Source organism: Microtus pennsylvanicus, chromosome 11 (genome assembly GCF_037038515.1).
Source record: "Microtus pennsylvanicus isolate mMicPen1 chromosome 11, mMicPen1.hap1, whole genome shotgun sequence".
Taxonomy (NCBI): domain Eukaryota; kingdom Metazoa; phylum Chordata; class Mammalia; order Rodentia; family Cricetidae; genus Microtus; species Microtus pennsylvanicus.
In genome coordinates this window covers 24,869,286-24,888,163 of record NC_134589.1, presented here as the reverse complement: position 1 = coordinate 24,888,163, position 18,878 = coordinate 24,869,286, and the positions used below count along the sequence as shown (strand labels likewise).

At 52.9% G+C, this 18,878-nt stretch overlaps 1 protein-coding gene across 1 annotated transcript; it reads right to left on the bottom strand.

Annotated features, from left to right (window-relative positions):
- Positions 1-2,569: 2,569 nt before the first annotated feature.
- Gpr179 (G protein-coupled receptor 179) lies at positions 2,570-17,746 on the bottom strand. Its single transcript, XM_075942248.1, has 12 exons — positions 16,953-17,746; positions 15,185-15,293; positions 13,196-13,283; positions 12,701-12,936; positions 11,955-12,023; positions 11,092-11,201; positions 10,611-10,849; positions 10,195-10,333; positions 9,491-9,596; positions 8,687-8,833; positions 4,673-7,672; positions 2,570-4,624 (listed from the first exon to the last, which is right to left on the bottom strand). Exons 1-12 carry the CDS (start codon positions 17,744-17,746, stop codon positions 2,852-2,854), a joined length of 6,810 nt encoding a protein of 2,269 aa, XP_075798363.1. The 3' UTR covers positions 2,570-2,851.
- Positions 17,747-18,878: the final 1,132 nt, after the last annotated feature.

The following is an 18,878-nucleotide window of genomic DNA, read 5'->3' as shown; positions in this document are numbered from 1 at the left end:
AACAAAAAAGCACACTTAGTGGGCAAATGTTACATTGATGTCTCTTGAATTTACAAAAAACAGTGATTCAGATAAGCTATTTCATCCCATTGCCATGGATCTGACTCAGGGTCTCTAGATAATCTTAAATTGCAGCTAAGCAATAGCTGCCACCAGGAGGCCAGGGGATAAGTGCAATTTTCATATCCTCTGGGATCCAATCCAGCTGAGCAAATGGCCCCAGATGTGCAGGGTTGGCTAGGAGAACCAGGCAGAGAGCATCTGTTAGCTGTGATTCTGGGCACTGGTAGAGGATAAGCCGGACCACCCAAAGCCCTACCCGGCACAGTTGGAGCAGGCCCTGTTCTCTCATCTGCTGCCTCTGTTGACAAAGAAAACCACCATTATAAATAAACGGGTGCCGAGTACGGTAGCTGGGAACAAGCAGTCTTTATTATTTTCCCGGGAGGCTATTATAAGAGCGAATGCGGAGATAGACCACATTCCAGCTAGACCAGACCCAGTCGGATTGCCCTGGGGTGCACAGTTAGCGAAGTCTACCTTAGCTCAGAAGTTGTGGGGTTAAGTAGCCACAGCCCAAAACAACAACCTGCTGCTATAGAAATCCAGCGCAGGAGGTCTGGGTGGCTAGGAGGGCTCCGTGTGGGAATGAGGACAGCTGGCCCCCAAGTCTGAGAGTAGGTGACTGTTCCTCTGCTCCCTTTTGGAAAGGGAGTACTCAGCCGCTTCTTCTGTGCGACACTTGTGCACAGACTCCTGGTTTGCTCCCTGGGCATTTGACCTCACTTGGGGTCTCTATCTGTGTCGTTGTCTCTAGTGTAGCCAGCTCTGCTGCATTACTCCGCCTGGCTGCACCCCGTCTCCCTCTCTTCACACGTCTTTCTCCTTCCTAGTTTCCCTCTGGTGATATCAAGTAGCTGCAACCCTCTGTTATCTCACACTGCTCAAGCAGGGTAGCCTGAGTGACGCTGAAGAAGAGAGCCAAGGCGGAGTGGACCCGTGAGAAGGAGCGTTTGTTCACCTGGTGCCTTGCCCAGACCCCGGGCTTCTCACTCGTCCAGGAGCGCTGCTCCTTCTGAAGGTAGCAGTTGGAATTCTGACTGTGAACAGGACCTCCTTTCTTTCCCAGGCTCCTCTGGGAAGGAGCGCAAGCGAGCCAGAGTGGTTCACTTGAGAACCAGAGATCCCCCCTAGTAGTAAATGCCCCCCTTGCATTCACTACAGAGGGGCCCTGTTGCTGACTAGAGAAAGACTAGAGGAGAAGGAGGCAGTGTGGTGAGCTGGCTGAAAAAGCCAGCAGGAGGCTTACTGAGGATAACTGGAAGGGAGAATGCCTTGTCCAGTGTGGGGAGGACCCCGAGAAAGTGTCTCTGTCCTGTGTTGTCACTGTGGACACCAGCTGTGACACAGATGTCAGCGCGTCTGATTGTTGTTACTTCAGCCGTCAGTCAGGGCACGTATGAGAGACAACAAAGTAGAACTAGGAGATTCGAGTCAAGACAAGGCCCTTGAGCTGGTGCTTGCCTAATATTCCTGAGGACCAGGGTTCACTTCCCAGCACCACACATTCCCACAGAAACACATAGGCTGGGCTGGGGATATAGTTCAGGTGACAGGGCTTGCCTTGCATACAGGAAGCTCTGGGTTCAATTGTCACCATTGAGTACGCTGGGCATAGAGATGCAGCCCTGTCATCCGGGAACTCAGGTAGTATTGATACACGAGGATCGGAAGATTAAGGTCAGCCTTAGACAAACCTGGGCTCCATGGAACCATGTGTCAGGGAAGATGGTCTAGGTCTGTCAGGCACATATTTTGTCTTTGTTTTTCCTCTGATTGTGTGTGTGTGTGTGTGTGTTTGTGTGCGTGTGACAGGATTTCTCTGTAGCTTTGGATCCTATCCTGGAACTGGAACTAGCTCTTGTAGACCAGGCTGGCTTTGAACTCACAGAGATCTGCCTGCCTCTGCCTCCCAAGTGCTGGGATTAAAGGCGTGCACCACCACTGCCCGGTTTATCTTTCATCTTTTAAATAATTTTTTAAAAATTTGTGTGTATGTTTATCTTTCTGTCTATTCTGTCTATGTGAGGATATGTGCACCTGAATGTAGGTGACCTCAGAGACCAGAAGAAGCAGCTGGAGGATTCCCCTAGAGCTGGAGTTACTGTGGTTGTAAGCCACTTGACTGGGTGCTGAGGACAAAACCTAGGTCCTATGCAAGAGTAGTGCATGCTCCTAACCACTGAGCCGTATTCTAGCCCTGCCTTTCATCCTGAATTACATGGCTGTACAGCCTTCTCTCACCCACAGTTTCCCAATTGCCACTGCCTTGTGTGGCTTAGTTCTTTGCTGCTTTGGGTAAGCTTCATTTAAGTGAGAGTTCAGACTTGAATGGCTTGGGTCAGGTACACTGGACAGATAGCAGGGTTATTTAGAAGGGGAGGGCCCAGCTTTTGTTTCCTCAAGCAGAAAGAGAATAGAGAGGATGGGCTGTCCCTTAGGGTTCAAACTGCACCCCTCTTTCTTTCTTTCTTTTTTTTAAAGACTTTATTTATTAAGTATACAGTGTTCTGCCAGAAGAGGGCACCAGATCCCATTATAGATGGTTGTGAACCACCATGTGGTTGCTGGGAATTGAACTCAGGACCTCTGGAAGAGCAGCCAGTGCTCTTAACCTCTGAGCCATTTCTCCAGCCCCCAAATTGCACCCCTCTTGTACAGTTTTTGAATGAATTGCCTTCTGGCCTCTTGAGGAGAGGAGAAGCCAAGTGTCTGTAGTCTTTGAGTCAGCTCTTTGGGAACTGGCACGTGGGACGTGTCCTGAAGAAGCTCTGACCTCTCTATGGCGGTGTCATTCACAGTCCCAAGGATAAGCAGATGGAGGGCTAAGTTCTCCATCTTGAGTTTCAGAAGCCATTTGTCCTTGGTCTTCAGTTAAGGAGGAAGACTTTGAAGCCTCCGCTTCTTCAAGACTGGGCTCTGGAGCTGACTTGGCTCCGGGCTCAAGTCCCAAAGGTTCTTGTTCTCTGACACCTTCCAGAAGAAAAGCACTGGGTGACTTGCTCACTTCTGGACGGACGCTCTTGCTCACTGGAACAAAGCTCTCCAAAGGTCTGTGTACGGAGAGGCAGAGTGAGTTCTCAGGAGCAGCAGGGACATCTGTCTGGGTTGTCGGTAAAGCCAGGAGGCCAGATCCATCAGTTGGAGCTCTGGTTTCCTCCCATGGACAGATATCTGCCATGGTGCCCTTGATTTTATTTCCTTCTGGGTCTGTGACTTCCCACTGACATAGTTCTGCTGGCCTTTTCCCTGGGCTGCTTGGTCCATGGGGGCTGACCTTACAGTGGTCTGTGTCCAGGGTGTCTGCTTCAGGGAAGAGCTCTGCTGACTCTGTGCCTTCCAAGGGGTAGACTGTCCCTTCTGCTTCTAAAAGGCGTCCTTCAGCCCTTCCAGCCCCCTGTGACTCTCGATCCTGCCCCTGGTCCAGTGCCCCCTCCACCACCTCTCCTGAACTTGTTTCCCCAGGGCAGATCTCTGCTTTCTTAGCAGAGGGAACTTCTTCTACTTCCCAAGGACACACTTTTGCCACCCTGGACCCCATAGAGCCCACTTTCTCAGAACCTCCTTTGCTTCCGTCAGAAGCACCTGTGGCTGGTTGCACCCTAAAGTCCTGACTTTCCCCGGGACACATGGCTTCCTGCTTCCCAAGGCCGCTGATCTGTGGCATTTCCTGAACTGCTACCCCTTTGTGCTCTGGTTTTTCAGGGCCCCTTTCTTGTTCCTCTTGAAAGTCCTCCTTTTCATTCGGTCCTGATGTCTGTGGCTCCATAATTCTCCCAGTCACCTTCCAGGGACAGAGCTCAACCTTGGTGTCACAGTCAGGTTCATTCTGTTCTGGGATAGGAGCATCCCATGGACACACCTCAGCAACCCTCCTGCCCGCACTGACCAGTGTCTGGGGGCTGGCTAGTTCCTTGCTTGTTCCTCCCTCGTCCACGGGGAACTGTGATTTCAAAGCTGCAGCTTTTCCTTGGGTTGTGTGTTCTGGGAGAGAACCTGTCTTCAGATCTTCCCTCAGGACTCCCATATCTGTCACCCTGTCACTTGCTTCCAAGGACTGCCCTTCTGCAATCTGACAGTTGATGTTGCTGGGCAAGCCTGAGACCTCGGTGACCTGGGCTGCCACCTTTTCCAGATCCTTTGGCCCTTCCTCCGCTGGCTCACTCTCTGTCTCTCGCTCCAGGCTTTTCACCTTGGTTCCCTCATTCACATCCCAGGGACAGATCTTGGCTTTTTCACTGATAGGAACTTCCTCTACTTCCCAGGGACACACCTCTATTGGCCTGGTGATCACACCATCCTGGAGTCCATCTTTTGGTTTCTCGGTGCTCAGAGTGTCTGGCTGCTGACAGGAGTCCCCTGAGCCCACACTGTCCCACGGACAGACCGCCTCCTTCTCCAGGCTCGGCCTCTCTGACTTATTTGGAGTAGTAGCCGCTATCTGCCTGGGTCCAGAATCTGCAGAAGTCTGGCCTGTGTCATTCAGAGAGATCCCAGAGGCTCCAGCTCCCACAGTCCTCTCCTTTCTGGCGCCAGCACCCACTTCCCAGGGACAGATCTTGGCCTTCTCAGACGTCAGGCTCTCCTCCATGTCCCAGGGGCAGATCTCAGCAGCTTTGCCTCCCATACTGCCTTGCTTCTGGAGAATGGCTTGGGGTTTCTCTGTGTCTTTTTGTGGGGTGCTACCAAGGTCCGTGCTCTCCCAGGGGCAGATCGCTTCCTGCTTTTGGATCTGCCTCCCAGTCTTTTCCCAAGTTTGGATTCTTGCTTTTCCAGGTATTTTTTCCCCAACTTTTTGAAATTCTCTTTTTGGTGTGTGTTCTGATGTCCTGTCCCCGGTTCTTCCATCTACTTCCCAGGGACAGATTTCTGCTGTTGAAGGCTTTGCCTGCTTCTCTTCTGACTTGAGCTCTTCCCGGTGACACACTTGCAAGGCCTGGCTGGCCCCACGGCTTAGGAACTGCCCACCAGCCTTGGAGGAGGAGCTGTCTGGATGTGGGCTGGACTGCTCAGGGGCTGCGTCCTCCCAGGGGCACACTGACTCCTGCCCTGGATGGACTGAAGCCTTTGCCCTCGCAGTTTGCTCCCCCATCTTTCCCAAGTACCCCTTTCTAGAGGCGGTCTCCTCATCCCCTCCCTGATTCAGTGTGTCTGTGCCTGCTCCCAGTTCCCAGGGACAGACCTCAGCTTTCTTGCCATTAGAGGACTCCCATGGGCAGATCTCTACAGTACCACTGCCCGAACTCCCTGAGCCTCCTGGTGCTTGAAGTGAGACTGCTGAGGGACCCCGAAAATCTGTACTTTCCCAAGGACAGAGAGACAGCAGGTCTCTGCCCAGATTCTGTTCTCTCCAGAGAGCTGCCTTCTTGGGGGATTTCTGCCTTTCATCAGGGAGTTCCTTCACTCTCTGGGGCAATGTCTTCTCCCCTATATCACTCAGTTCCCAGGGGCACAGCTCAGCCTTGGCAGCCTCAGGTGGAAGACCCTCTGGACTGCCCACTACTGCAGACTTGCCCTGGGTTCTGTCAGAATCCCGATGGGCCAACTGTGGAGACAGACCTCTAGGGTCGGCATTTTCCCAAGGACACACTGCCTCCTGGCTCCGGATCAGCCTCTCTGGCTTTCTCCCAGTAATGGCTCCCACACCCCTGGGCTCTGATACCTCTGGGGCTTTCTCCTTCTCTTCCCAGGAGCTGCTTAGAACTTGTATTGATGGTGTCTTCTCAAGGTTTCCTTCAGTCCCCTCCCAGGGGCAGACTGTGGCCTTGTTGCTACTCTCTGACTGGGACATTCCTGAGTGAGGTACTTCCCAGGGGCATACCTCTGCCACCCTGTGGTCAGCACTGCCTAGGGGCTGGAGGGCAGTATTGGGTGCCTCTTGTTCACCCACAGAGGATTCCTTTGCTTGTTCAGCATTTTTGTCCCCAAAAACTTGCCTCAGTGTAGCAAGCCCTAGCTTACTAGTTCTCTCAACTCTTTGCTCCCCTGGGCCCTGTGATGCCCTCTTGTTCCTATCGTCCTGTCCTCTGCTGCCCTCTCTGTGACAGCCATGGAGCATTTTGCTGGTGTGAGCATTCTGTTGGTTCTGGAGAGACTCCTCATCTTCACAGGGGCTAAGGGCAGCCTGTTTGCTCACTGCCTTGGGCCGGCCTAGCCTGGGAGATCGGGGTGGAGCCCCCATGCTCACCCCTGTAGGCTTTCCCTTCTCAGCCTCAGGGTTGTCCTCCCCACCCTCCTTCTCTTTGTAGGTGCTCCTAGAACGGGTTAGAGCTTTGATGGCCAGGCCCAGGCTGTGCACGGAGCCCTGCTGCAGGGGGGTCTTGAGGCTGTGAGATTTTGAGAAGACCTTGGGCTTGTCCTCATTCACGTCATCGTTTTCCCCCTGGACATGTCCATCCTCGGTGGTCCTCTCACTCTCTCCAGCCCCCCTTTTCTCCATTGCCACAGAGAGGGCCCTCCAGATCCTGGTCCGAGCTGAGGCAGGTAGGTGGCTGCTTTGCTCTGACCCCGTGGGACCTTCCTGGACCACATTTTCTTTCTTGCCTGGCAGTTCTGCGTTCTCCCAGGGGCAGATGAAAGTGAGTAGGGGCGGGCTTTGGGGGGACAATGGGACTGGTGCCAGGACAGGGGTAGAGGGTGGGGCCAGGACAGGGGTAGAGGGTGGGGCCAGGACAGGGGTAGAGGGTGGGGCCAGGACAGGGGTAGAGGGTGGGGCCAGGGTTGGCAATAGAACAGGAGCCAACGTGGAGGTTGGAGTGGGAGACAACATTCTTGGCTCTCCCAGGCAGGCCCCAGACAGAGCCAAGATAGGTGTGGAGACCTGGTGCCGGATGGGTGGGTGAGGTAGCCTTCTCCCAGGCTCCTCCTGAGGCCTCCCCGGGGTATGAGAACTGTCAAGGCTGCTGCTCTTGGCAGGGGATGGTGGGGCTGACAGAGGAGGCCTTAGAGGCCTCTCCAACTTCCTGGCAGATGGCCTGCGTGCTGGGCTCAGCGCTGGGCTTGGCACTGGGCTCACTGCGACTGCCTCAGCTTTCTTTCTCTCCTCTCTCTCTTTTGCTTGTCGATAGGTTTCCTCCAGGTAGGCCTGACTGGCCACAAGCAGAGCCCTTTCCCTGGAGCCAGCCGCAACACTAAGTGACTTCTGCAGGGAAATGGGCCTGGCTCTGGGGAGTCTTTCTCCTACGGTCAAGTTGTGGGCACTGGCCGACCTGAAGCCCAGGGCTGGGGGCCCCTCTGCTTGGCCTTCTGACGTCGAGGACTTCTTGGACAGGGTCCTCCTCAGTGTGGAGTCAAGGAGGGGTGTGTTATGCTCCCGGTGGTGGTCATACGTGCTGCGGGTCTTGCGCAGAGCTGGGGGCTTCTCAGTTTCTTGAAGGCTGGAGCTGAGAAGCCTCTGTCGAGAAGAGCCTGGCAGGCTGCTGTGGCCTGGAGAGCCGGAGTCCCGGGAGTGCTGCTTAGCCAGGGCCTCTGGGAACTCAGCCAAGTACCTCATGAAAGAGCGCCCTAGTCCCTGGCGTGAGCTTCTCTGCTTCTTGGGAAGATGGGGGTTGTTAGCAGTCATCTCCTTGGTCTTGCAGACCTCCAGCTGGGCATAGAGCTTCTTCAGCTCGTCCTGCAAGGAAGGGGCAGGGCAGCAGAGCCACCTCTGAGAGACAGAGCCCACCCCCCACCAACCGTGGTGCTCCCTTCCTTGGGGCATCACTTCACCAAGCTGCCCCCTTTCCTGTTCCTAAAATGCAGAATTCACCACTCCACTCCTGCAAGACCAGAGCCAAGTTGGTTCTGAGTTGGATCCACTCAGCCTTGAGGATTCAGGGTGCCCTCACTTCTTTGGAGCACTGTGATCTGGAAAATGATCAGCCTGTAGCGCAGGACAGGTCTGGCTTTAAGACTGCTGACCCACGTGTATCTCGAAGGTATTGTATTGACCTCTCTGGGCCTCTGCATCTTCTTCAGTTTTGGGGTTTTATTGTCGTGGTTGTTGTTGTTTGGGGAGAAATTCAGAGCAGGGAAGGTTTCGTAGACACTGACATGTAACAGTCTCCATCTACTAGTTCCATCAATCTCCTCAAATGTTCTAAGGAAGTGGACATGGGTCACATAGAAGATGTAGAGGTGCCCAGTGTGGTGGTGCACCCCTTAATCCCAGCACTTGGGAGGCAGAGGCAGGCAGATCTCTGAGTTGGAGGCCAGCCTGGTCTATAAATGAGTTCCAGGACAGCCAGGACTACATAGAGAAACCCTTGTCTCAAACAATCAAATGAAAAAAAAAAAACCCAAACAACAACAAAATCGAAGAAGGTGCAGAAACACAGGCGTGGGGACTATTTCTAGACCCCACAGTTGACTCTTAGGGTCATTAGCCATCCCATCTTGCTAGGAACTGGAGGCTTTTCTAGTCTGCCCCACCCCATGATGAGGACAGGGGATTAAGAATGAACTCCTGGCTGGGCCTGGACCTTCAGGGCCTGGGCGTCTGGGTTTTGGGGATTCCTTTCAAGTGGATGGTATGTGATCAGGGAAGGTGATTCTGTGGTTTGTAGTCCCGTGGCAGCCCAGCTGTGCTCCCCTGCTCAGACCTTAAACACTGATATCAAAGGAACTGGGGTGGGGGAGAGGGACCTACCCGAATATCCCCTGGGTCCAGGCTTCGCTCACTCCAGGCTGAGGCGATGCTGCTGTTGAGGTAGGAGCCTGAGCGTTGCAGGTCCAGCTCATCTTCATACACCTCATCCAAGATCTCCTCTCGGGGAGGCGCCCCTGGCTTCCAGAACTAGCCAAGATGGGGGGAGGGGTATGGGAGACACAATGGCATCCTGCCTACTCCTGTCCTCACCTACTCGGTCTCTACTTCAGGAGTCTTCACCCCTCTCTGATTTGGGATCCAAGGTCTCAGAGAATTTTATTCCCTGTTACTCGTCTTCCTAAGGGACCAGCACAGTGTCCGTAGGCACGGCCTTCAGCTTTCTAACCTGCTCCCCACATCTTCAGAGTCTACCAGCTGGGCTGAAAGGATGCAAGACATGGTGGCACATGCTTTTAATCCCAGTGCTCAGGAGGCAGAGGCAGGAGGAGCTCTGAGTTCGAGGCCAGCCTAGTCTACAGAGTGAGTTCTGGGGCAGTGAGGGCTACACAGAGAAACCCTGTCTCAAAACAAAGCAAAACAAAGAAACAACCAACCAACCAACAAACAAAAAAACCCAAACACAAAACACAAAATAAAAAACCCAAACCAAACAAAGTCTTTCTCTATCCCTCTATGTTGCTTACATGGGAACTGGAAGCAGGGAGTAGTTTCCTTTCTCAGCCAAGTCCTTGCCTGGGATGCTCATCAATTTTTGATGTGGAGAGGGTGCTGAGGTGGCAGGGCCACAGAGTTCTTTACCAAGGGGCTGAGGGCCTGCCTCACACAGTAGGGGAAAGACCTTACCTTTGGGATGAAGAGCAGAGCCAGCGTGGCCGTGACTGTACTATGGGTATGGAGGAAGAAGAGGAGAAGGGTCCAGTCTGGGTGCAGGGAAGGAACCAGCGTAAACCTAAGTTAAGGGCCAGATGGGACAGGGTGGTCAGTGCAGGTGGCAGCAGCCTGCCTGCCTCACCTCACTAGATGTCCGCTCCAGCCCAGTCTGGTGCTCTGCCAGGAGGACACCACACCCTTCCTGCCTTCTCTGGATCAGAGGTGTGATCTCAAGGTTCTCACTAATTAATTCTGAGAAGACCTCTTAAACGATTTCACCCCACTGCCTTTGCTTGTCCAGGTTACAGAACAGAACAGTGCCCAGGACTCTATGAGGAACAGCCCGTAGTTTGCTTCTTCCTCTGCTACAGGGACAGGTTCTCATAAACACACAGCAGGTCTGCTACTCTGAAGGCTAAAGGGTAAGGAAGGGGTCTGGGCTCGAGGGGAACCGCTCAGGGCTGACAGGCAGGCAGTTAGGAACCAGACACACTTCCTGTGGATCGGGTGTCTCTCCTGAAGGAGATATGAGATAGAGGAGTGGTGTATGTGGAACCCTTCTGTACCCTGCTGGGCATCACAGCCATGCAAGGATCGCTGTTAGATGGACCCCTTCACCTGGAGGTGGGGAACACTGGCGGGGCGGGAGGAGTCTTAGGAAGGGGGCCAGCCCTCACCTGACCGTGTGGAAGACAGTAGAGAGTAGCAGCTCATTGTGCAGGGCGATGCCCATGTAGCGTGGTTCATGGAAGGCTGAGGGGACAGCCCGGGTGGCGTAGCAGAGGAAACTGCCCCCACACAGCAGCAGCATTTCCGCTGGGGGGGGGTGAGAGAAAGAGAGAGAGAGACACACACACACACAGAGAGAGAGAGAGAGAGAGAGAGAGAGAGAGAGAGAGAGATTGAGAGAGAGAGAGAGAGAGAGAGAGAGAGAGAGAGAGAGAGAGAGAAGCCCTCACCATTTCAGCAGCCTGCTTGCCCTCTCCAAAACCAACTGTGTTGGGCAGCACAGACCCAGGGGAACCAGCTCAAGAACAACATGGAGGCAACAGCCTGGGCCAGCAGCAGGCTGGACTAAGAAGAAGCAGCTCACCCACAACCATGATGTAGTCCCAGTGGTCGTGGTGACAGAGGTAGAAGTGGCGGCCGGCGGGAGTGTGGCCTCGGGTCACCAGAGGCGTGTGCTGGATGCCTGGCTCCAGGACACCAGCTGTCCACAGGACCAAGAAACCCAATACCAACAACAGGAGCTGTCCCAGGCGCTGCAGCAGCTGCCCACTGCTTGGGTGTGGGCCTCGCTGGGCTGTTCGAGACAGAAACAGCTGGAGCACCCTGAGGGGAGTAAGGTACATGTGGGAAGTCGGGAGGACCGAGTGTGAGCCCAGAGTCCTAAGTCTGTCCATTGCTTCCCAGCCCCCTGTATATTTACCTCCCCCGAACTTTCCAAAGGCTACATAGAGGGAGAAAGCCGAGTGATTGAGACTGGGCTGGGGATACAGGGAAAGGACTGGCTTCAAAAGACTTCACTGGGTGAGTGAGCTGGGTAGCCAGTGGCGAGGTCGGCAAGGGCCTACCTAGACAGCTTCAGTATAATGGTCCCATAGACGACGGCAAAGCCCAGCAGCCGGACCCAGCGGAGAGCGATGCAGCGGAACACGCTGGGCTTGAAGTACAGGATGAAGACCTGATGGCCAAGAGACAGAGACAGCTGCCCTCTGCTATGCTTTCCTCCCCTCTCCATCCGTGTCACGTGTGTGACTAATCTTCCCAGCAGCCCCACAGTGGGGGCCTCACACTTCCCTTTTGCACTGTTGGAGCGTAAAGATCAGGAAGGGGAGGTAGGCAACTTGCCTTATTGCACCAGCAAGTCAGAAATTTCTTTCTTTTTTTAATTTTATTTATTGTGTATACAGTATTCTACCTTTATGAATGCCTGCAGGCCAGAAGAGGGCGCAAGATCTCATTAAAGATGGTTGTGAGCCTCCATTTGGTTGCTGAGAATTGAACTCAGGACCTTTGGAAGAGCAGCCAGTGCTCTTAACCTCTGAGCCATCTCTCTAGCCCCCAGAAAATTCTTTACAATCTGGGTGTCTGCCTCCAGAGCTTACTAGGCCAGCATGCCATTTGTGTGAATAGGTAGGGGGAATTTAACTTTTCTTTTGTTGTTGTTGTTGTTGTTTTGAGACAGGGTTTCTCTGTGTAGCCTTAACTGTCCTGGAACTCGCTCTGTAGACCAGGCTGGCCTGGATCTCACAGAAATCCACCTGCTTCTGCTTCCTGGATGACGGGATTAAAGGCAGGTGCCACTGCCATGCTGGTCAGGGGAATTTAAAGTCACTAAATCTTCCTAAGAGACAGAAAAGGATTCTGGAGGATGGGGACAGTTTGGGAGTAGGGGATACTAAGAAGTAAGGTCAGCTGCTGGTCACAGACTCACAGGAAAGTAGAGAAGTAAGGATCCAAAAAGGATGGTCTCCAGCAGGAAGATTCCAGATGCCCGGATCCTCTGTAAGCCCAGGGAGAAAGGTGTAAGCTGGGCTCTGAGGACACCAAGCCTGGCCTGCCTGGAGGCTCACTCGGCCTTGGGTTTCCTCCAACAGCACTAGCTCCACCTCCTGTTGTCTCACCGCAGTGTCTACCTATGCTTGCACCAAGGGCTCTGCTGGGCTCACACCGAAGTTTGCTGGAGCTAGCAAGAGCTTCTGGCATTCTTCCAAGCTTTGGGGCCTACTGCACCTTGGTCTAGAATAAGATTCCTCTTCTTTGCCCAGATAAAACCAATGAACCTTTGAGCCTGGCCCCAGTAACACTTTTTCTAGAATTCTCTCCAACGCCATCTCCTCCAGAACAACTGGGTCTCTCCTCTGAGCCCCATGGCACCTGAAAGCCACTCCCCGCCTTGCCTCTGTCTCACTGCTTCCTCTGTGCCTTGGGAATCCAGAGCACTTCTGTTGTAGAGTGCCTATGTAGTAGTTTGCTCCGAGCAGGCATTCAACTAGTATTTGTTGAATGAATACAATGTTGCAGATGAAGAAACAGGTCGAAACAGGGCTAGAAAAGTCACTGCCTAATGTCACACCTTCAGGTGGAGAAGCAAGATTGGCACCCATTCTCCCAAGACTTGGCGCTTTATTTGAGATGGGTTGGACGTGTGCATAGAAGAGAGATAGGGGGCCTTCTTGCCTTGCTCCTGCGGCAACGGTAGGCAACCAGCATACTCATGAAGACGGCCAGCATGCAGCAGGCCTGGCAGGCCAGCACTGCCGTCCTCAGTGCCAGGGCCTCCTCCACCAGGCATGGCGTGGCATCCAGACAGCTAGTGCAGCCCTCAGGACATGGCTGGCACCTCAGCAGCTTCCCCAAGCTGCCTTGAGGGGACCCGAATTGCCCAGCGGTCTGAGTTGTACTCTCTTCTAATCCTACAAAAGACAAGATGGGTGTAAAGAGAACTTGGGTAGGGATTTCTGAGGTTCTAGCCTTGGGTCCTGAGGGCCACATGGCCTCCTGTAACTTATGGCCCCAGGAATAAGAGCGAAGGGTTGTGTCCCAGTAAGGGCATGGTAACAGGAAGACACCAGGCTAAGGTGTCTCATACCTGTGTGTCAACCCCACAGATATTCCATCCCAACTTCCCTTGGCTAGCAAAACCTCTGCTTAGCTCTCTCCACACTTACGTACCCCCAGAACTGCTAGCCCCGTAGAATCCAGGTCGGCAGCGACAGAGATAGCGGCCAAGGACAAAACCCTGACTCTCCAGAGGGACACACTGTGAGGATGACAAATGGCATTTATTTTATATGATGTTTTTCTCCGAAAGCTTTCCCTGCTGGGAAGAGTTCCCTCCCTCCATGACTTCTGGGTTTACAATAGGAGATTTCACCAGAAGCTTTCTTCGGTTCTTGCCCAGACACCCACTCCCACCCCCACCTCTGCAAACGTCCCCATTCCCTGCTGTTGGGTCTTTTCAAGGAATATCCAAGAAAAGAATACAGAATACATAACCGGGACACATAACTCTTTTGTTCAGGCTGGCAATAACGGGAGCCTCATGTCCCATTTCCTGGTGCCTAGCTGTTGCTAGGGCTAGGTACTGGGGGAGGTGAAGACAGGGAGAACTCACAGCCCAATCACACCTCTTATGTGCCTACCCCCTGCTTCAAAGGGTTCCCATAGCTGTCCCACTTGGCATATAGGTTTCGTGTTGGCTAGTTTTATGTCAACTTGACACAAGCTAGAGTTATTGGGAGCAATAAGAGCCTCTATTGGGAAAGTGCCCTCATAAGATCCAGCTGTAGGGCATTTTCTTAATTAGTGATTGATGTGGCCCAGCCCACTGTTGGTAGGGCCATCCCTGAGCTTTTGGTCCTGGGTTCTATACAAAAGATGAGCAAGCCAGTAAGCAGCACCCTTCCATGGTCTCTGCAGCAGTTCCCGTCTCCAGGATCCTGCCCTGCTAGAGTTCCGGCCTTCACTGCTTTTGATGATGAACTGTTATATGGAACTGTGAGAGAAACCCCTTCCTCCCCATCATCATGGTGATCCACCACAGCAACAGTAGTTCTAATCAAGACAGGTAAGCTAGGGACTGGAGCAATGACTCAGTGGTTGAGAGCACCACCGAGAATGGTCTCGAGGACCCAGGTTCAATTCCCAGCACCCACATGGCAGCTTATAACTGTCTGGAACTCCAGTTCCAGGGAATCTGATACCCTCACACCAATGCACATAAAATGAAATTAGAAAAAAAAATCAAGTTGCTAAAATAAAAAAAAAAAGACAGATAAGTTTTTAAAAAGACTCCCATGGCTGGGCAGTGGTAGCTTGGGAGGCAGAGGCAGGTGAATCTCTATGAGTTTGAAGCCAGCCTTCTTTACAGAGAGAGTTCCAGGATAGCCAGGGCTACACAGCAAAACCCTGTCTCAAAAAACCAAAAACTAAAAACCAAGCAAAACAATAACAACAAAAAGACCCCCGTGGAGGGGTAACTTTCTCTGTCAGGACACATCTGGCTTTAACACAGGACTACTTTCCTCAGCGTAAGGCCAGGCTGGTGGGACGCCAAGGTTAGCTCTCTCTTCTACCTCCTCCTCTTGACGTCTGCTCAGCAGGAGACAAAACTGGGCCTCAGAGCCAGGCAGGTGTGTTAAGCACCCTGCTGAGGTCAGTGGCTGAGAACAGATCTCTGGGAGTGGCTCTGCCCCAGACCTTTCCAAGCTTTGGTTAGGCTCCTCCTACATCCAACCAGCAATTCTGTTGACTTGGGTGAATATCACTGGAGCATCCTCTGTGCGCCCTGAGGAGTTCAGAGCTGTGCTGATGTGGAGCGTGGAGCCCAGGAAAGGGAAGCAGGCAAGGCTCAGAAGTTCCCCTGAAGAGGGACCCTGGGGTGCTGAGTACCAGGCGAGGGCAAACAAGGAGGCACATTGAGCTTTCCTGGGCATGCGGAGTAGCTTTTCTTGGAAGAGATGGGAGGCATGAGACAGGCTGTACATTGGCCTCCCTGTCATTTCACCTCGACAATCAGTTAGGGCCCCCTTGAAGCCCTGAGAAAACCAGGTGAAAGGGTGGCTTTGTCGACTGCCTCTGGGAGCTGGATTTGGGGGGGTGGGACCGGGGCCGGTGGGCAAAGAGAATGAAGGCGGGCCTCAGTGGACCCATCCTCCTTGCCTGAGTGCTGTTGAGGTCACACAGGTGGGTGTTGGAGTACCAGCCTGGGCCACTTGCACACTGATTGATGTCCACGCTTTGGAGGTCGATGTCCATCTGCACCTGGCCCCTAGGGCAGCAAATTGGCAGTTAGGCGCCCAGCGGGAGTGCGGAGACAATCACTACATTATTGGGCAGTGCAGTCTTAGCGCAGGGGCAGGATTGCACACATACAAGGCAGACCTCCGGTGATATTAGCCCGGTCTCTGTGGCAACAGTCCCCTCCCACTAGTGTATTTCCCACCTCACTAGTCAGCATATCTTATCATTTCCTGGTTCTCATCAGTGGGGAGAAGGAAAAGGCATGTCAAGACACGCAGGAACCCGGGGCTCGGGTGATCACCGTGAAGGGATTTTTTTGGCTTTTGCCCATTGCATTTACACACAACATATGCAGCCTCGCTGGTTACCACTACTTTCCTTTGCCCAAACCACGTCTGAACTAGTCACAGCGAAGGAGTCCGAGAATGGACGGGCTCTGTTGTGACTGAATTGGGAGGGCTCTGGCAAGGAGCCAGGATGCCAGCTTACAGGAGGGGGAGCCCTACTGGGAACAATGCACGGGGGCAGAGAACCGAGAAAGCAATGCTGGCTGCTGCATGCCTGGCTGCGCTGTGTTCCTTTGCTCCTGCTTCCCCCTAGCTGAGCGCAGAGCCAGTTCTTTGTGGAATATCACAAATACTGTGGCAGGAGAGATAGGATAACGGGTCTGCTCCACCAAGAGCCTGGTCACTGGGAGTGACACCGGGGACTCAGCCAACTCCTGTGCAAAAAGGATGTTGGTTCCAAGCCTCTGTCCTGGGAAGCCTCCTGAAGTATCCGTGTGGTTCCTCTGAGAAGTCAGGAATATGGATTATTACTGTCATTAAGTTCTCTCTCTATCTCTCTTTCTCTTTTCGTTTTGTTTTGTTTTTCGAGATAGGGTATCTCTGTGTAGCTCTAGCTGTCCTGGAACTTGCTCTGTAGACCAGTTTGATCTTGAACTCACAGAGATCCACCTGCCTCTGCCTCCTGAGTGTTGGGATTAAAGGCATGCACCACCACTGCCTGACTATCAGTTTCTCTCATCTCTTCTGTCTATACCTCAGACCTGCGAGCCATGAGAGCCAAGACCTGCCCTGATCTATACTCACCCGTCTGCACACACACACACCCACATACACATGTTTAATACCTGTGTTTGCACAAGAGTGAAAGTCTCCTCACTCATTGTGCTCAGCATAGAAACAACATCAAGAGATACCCAGGCACATGCCTGTCATCCCAACACTTGGAGAGTAGAGGCAGGAGGACCAGGATTCCAGGTTAGCCTTGGCTACATGAGAAACTGTCTTAGAAAATAAAATAAGCCAGGTGGTGGTGGCTCATGCGTTTAATCCCAGCACTCAGGGGGCAGAGGCAGGTGGGTCTCTGTGAGTTTGAGGCCAGCCTGGTCTACAGAGTGAGTTCCAGGAGAGCCAATGCTACACAGAGAAACCCTGTCTCAAAAAACCAAAATAAATAAGTAAAATAAAGTGAAGACATACAAACAGATGTTCAGATACATGTGTATAAATTGACTGGTTCATAAACATCACAAACACTTGAGAATGTTAATAGTATAGATATGCACAGTTGAATGCACACACACATCTGTGCCCCCTGCAGACACATGTTCTGTGCACAGTGCAGTAGACTCGTGTCCCCCTCACCCTCACAGATCCATCAAGTCCTTCCCAAACCCACTTACCTGACTTCTGGGGTGAGGTCTGGCTTGAGACCATAGAATGTGGCTGAGACTGTGACTAGCCAGCCAGGACGGAGCTGGCCCTCGTGGCATTCCAGGAAGGGAGGAGACAGCTTCACCTGCTGTATGTCCCCCACGTACCCATCCCCCCGTGGCCATTTGGGGCTTTCAAGACTCCTTAGGTCATTGGTCAGTACTCGCTTCTGTAGGACAGGGCTGTCCAGGTCCTCTTCTGGATTTTCTTCCTGTACCTTGTTCCCAGAGAGGTCCCGGAGGATGGTCTCATCCCCCATCCGGGTGGCCTGCAGGGCCAACTGAAGGTGGCTGGCCCCTGGTGGAGGGTTAAAGGTCAATAAAGCCCTGTAGGCTTTTGGGTCCCCCTCTACCACACTTCGGACAAGTGCCTGGTACCACTCAATGTCCTCTTCCACACTCGACTCCCGGATGTCATTGGCTTGTAGAAGCATGTTGAGAAAATTGGCAGCCTGGGCCAGGGTGCCCGCTGCTCTCTGTAGGACTGGGGGGATCCCCACACTGCCTTCTGTTCCATGGACTTCATAACTCTCACTACAATTAGCCCCTGACAGCTGTTGAATGTCTCCGGAGTAGAGAAAAGCCAGGGCTGCTTTGGCCCCCTCTGGGGGCTTCCATGTGGACCCAGGTCCTGCCTTGGCTTGGGAGGGTAGTGGAGGCAGAGAGCGGAAGGACCGCTGGCTCCCCAGAGCCCAGCTGCAGAGGAAACAGCAACTTAGCAGCCCCCAAACAAGAGAAGGTGTGATCACTGCCGTGGTGCCCATTCTTCCGTAGCTCTCCTATCCCTGGAATCCAGGCTGCCTAGAGGTTTGGGTGGCTCAGAGAACGCAGTCAGAGGCTCGTGTACAGTCTATCTCCACACCTCTTTCCCTCCCTCCCTCCCTTCCTCCCTCTATCCCTCCCTGCCTATCTCCCTCCCTGCCTATCTCCCTCCCTCTTCTCTCTCATGCTAATACCATCTACCCTATTTCCCCCCCTTTCTCTAATATTATCGGTTAGCTTCTGGATATAGGTAGGATGGCCATACCCCCATCACTCAGTCTGCCCCCCCATCTCAAAAGCCTCTTAATCCGGGCATACTACCCTTTTCTCTACCTTTGATCCAGTACCCCCACTCCAGACACATACACCCCACATCTGCTCCAGAGATAAAAGAGGGAAAGGGAGGAGACCGGTTGTTCTCTGAGCTCTGCCTCCCTCCTTCCTCTACCCTTTGCTCCATTAGCAGAGATGGGCAAATCCGGCCTGGAGCACCATAGCAACCACAGACGAATCCATGTCCCTCTCTCCATCCCTCTGCCCCACTTGGCCTCCTGGCAGCAACTGCAATGGGCATAATAAAGGGTTAGTCACGTGTCTGGCAGGGCGCTACTGATGCCTGCCCCTCTCCACCTTTCTGGATCCTAGCATCTCCTGTCCCTTTGTGACAACAAGCCGCTCTTATTCTCCCCCTACTCCCTTCTCTGTTTGTTTTGTTGTTTGTTTTTTTTTTTTTTTTTTTTTTTTTTTTTTTAAATATTTATTTATTTATTTATTATGGATACAATATTCTGTCAGTGTGTATGCCTGCAGGCCAGAAGAAGGCACCAGATCTCATTACAGATGGTTGTGAGCCACCATGTGGTTGCTGGGAATTGAACTCAGGACCTTTGGAAGAGCAGGCAGTGCTCTTAACCTCTGAGCCATCTCTCCAGCCCCCTTGTTGTTTGTTTTTTGAGACAATGTCTCATTCTGTACCCTTGGCTAGTCTGGAACTAAGTAGACCAGGCTGGCCCTGAATTCACAGAAGTCCGCCTGCCTCTGCTTCCCAAGTGCTGGGTCTTTCCATTTTTAAAGTTTGCATTTGTGTGCCTGGTTTCCCAGGAGGCCAGAAAAGTGTCAGAGCCCCTGGAACTG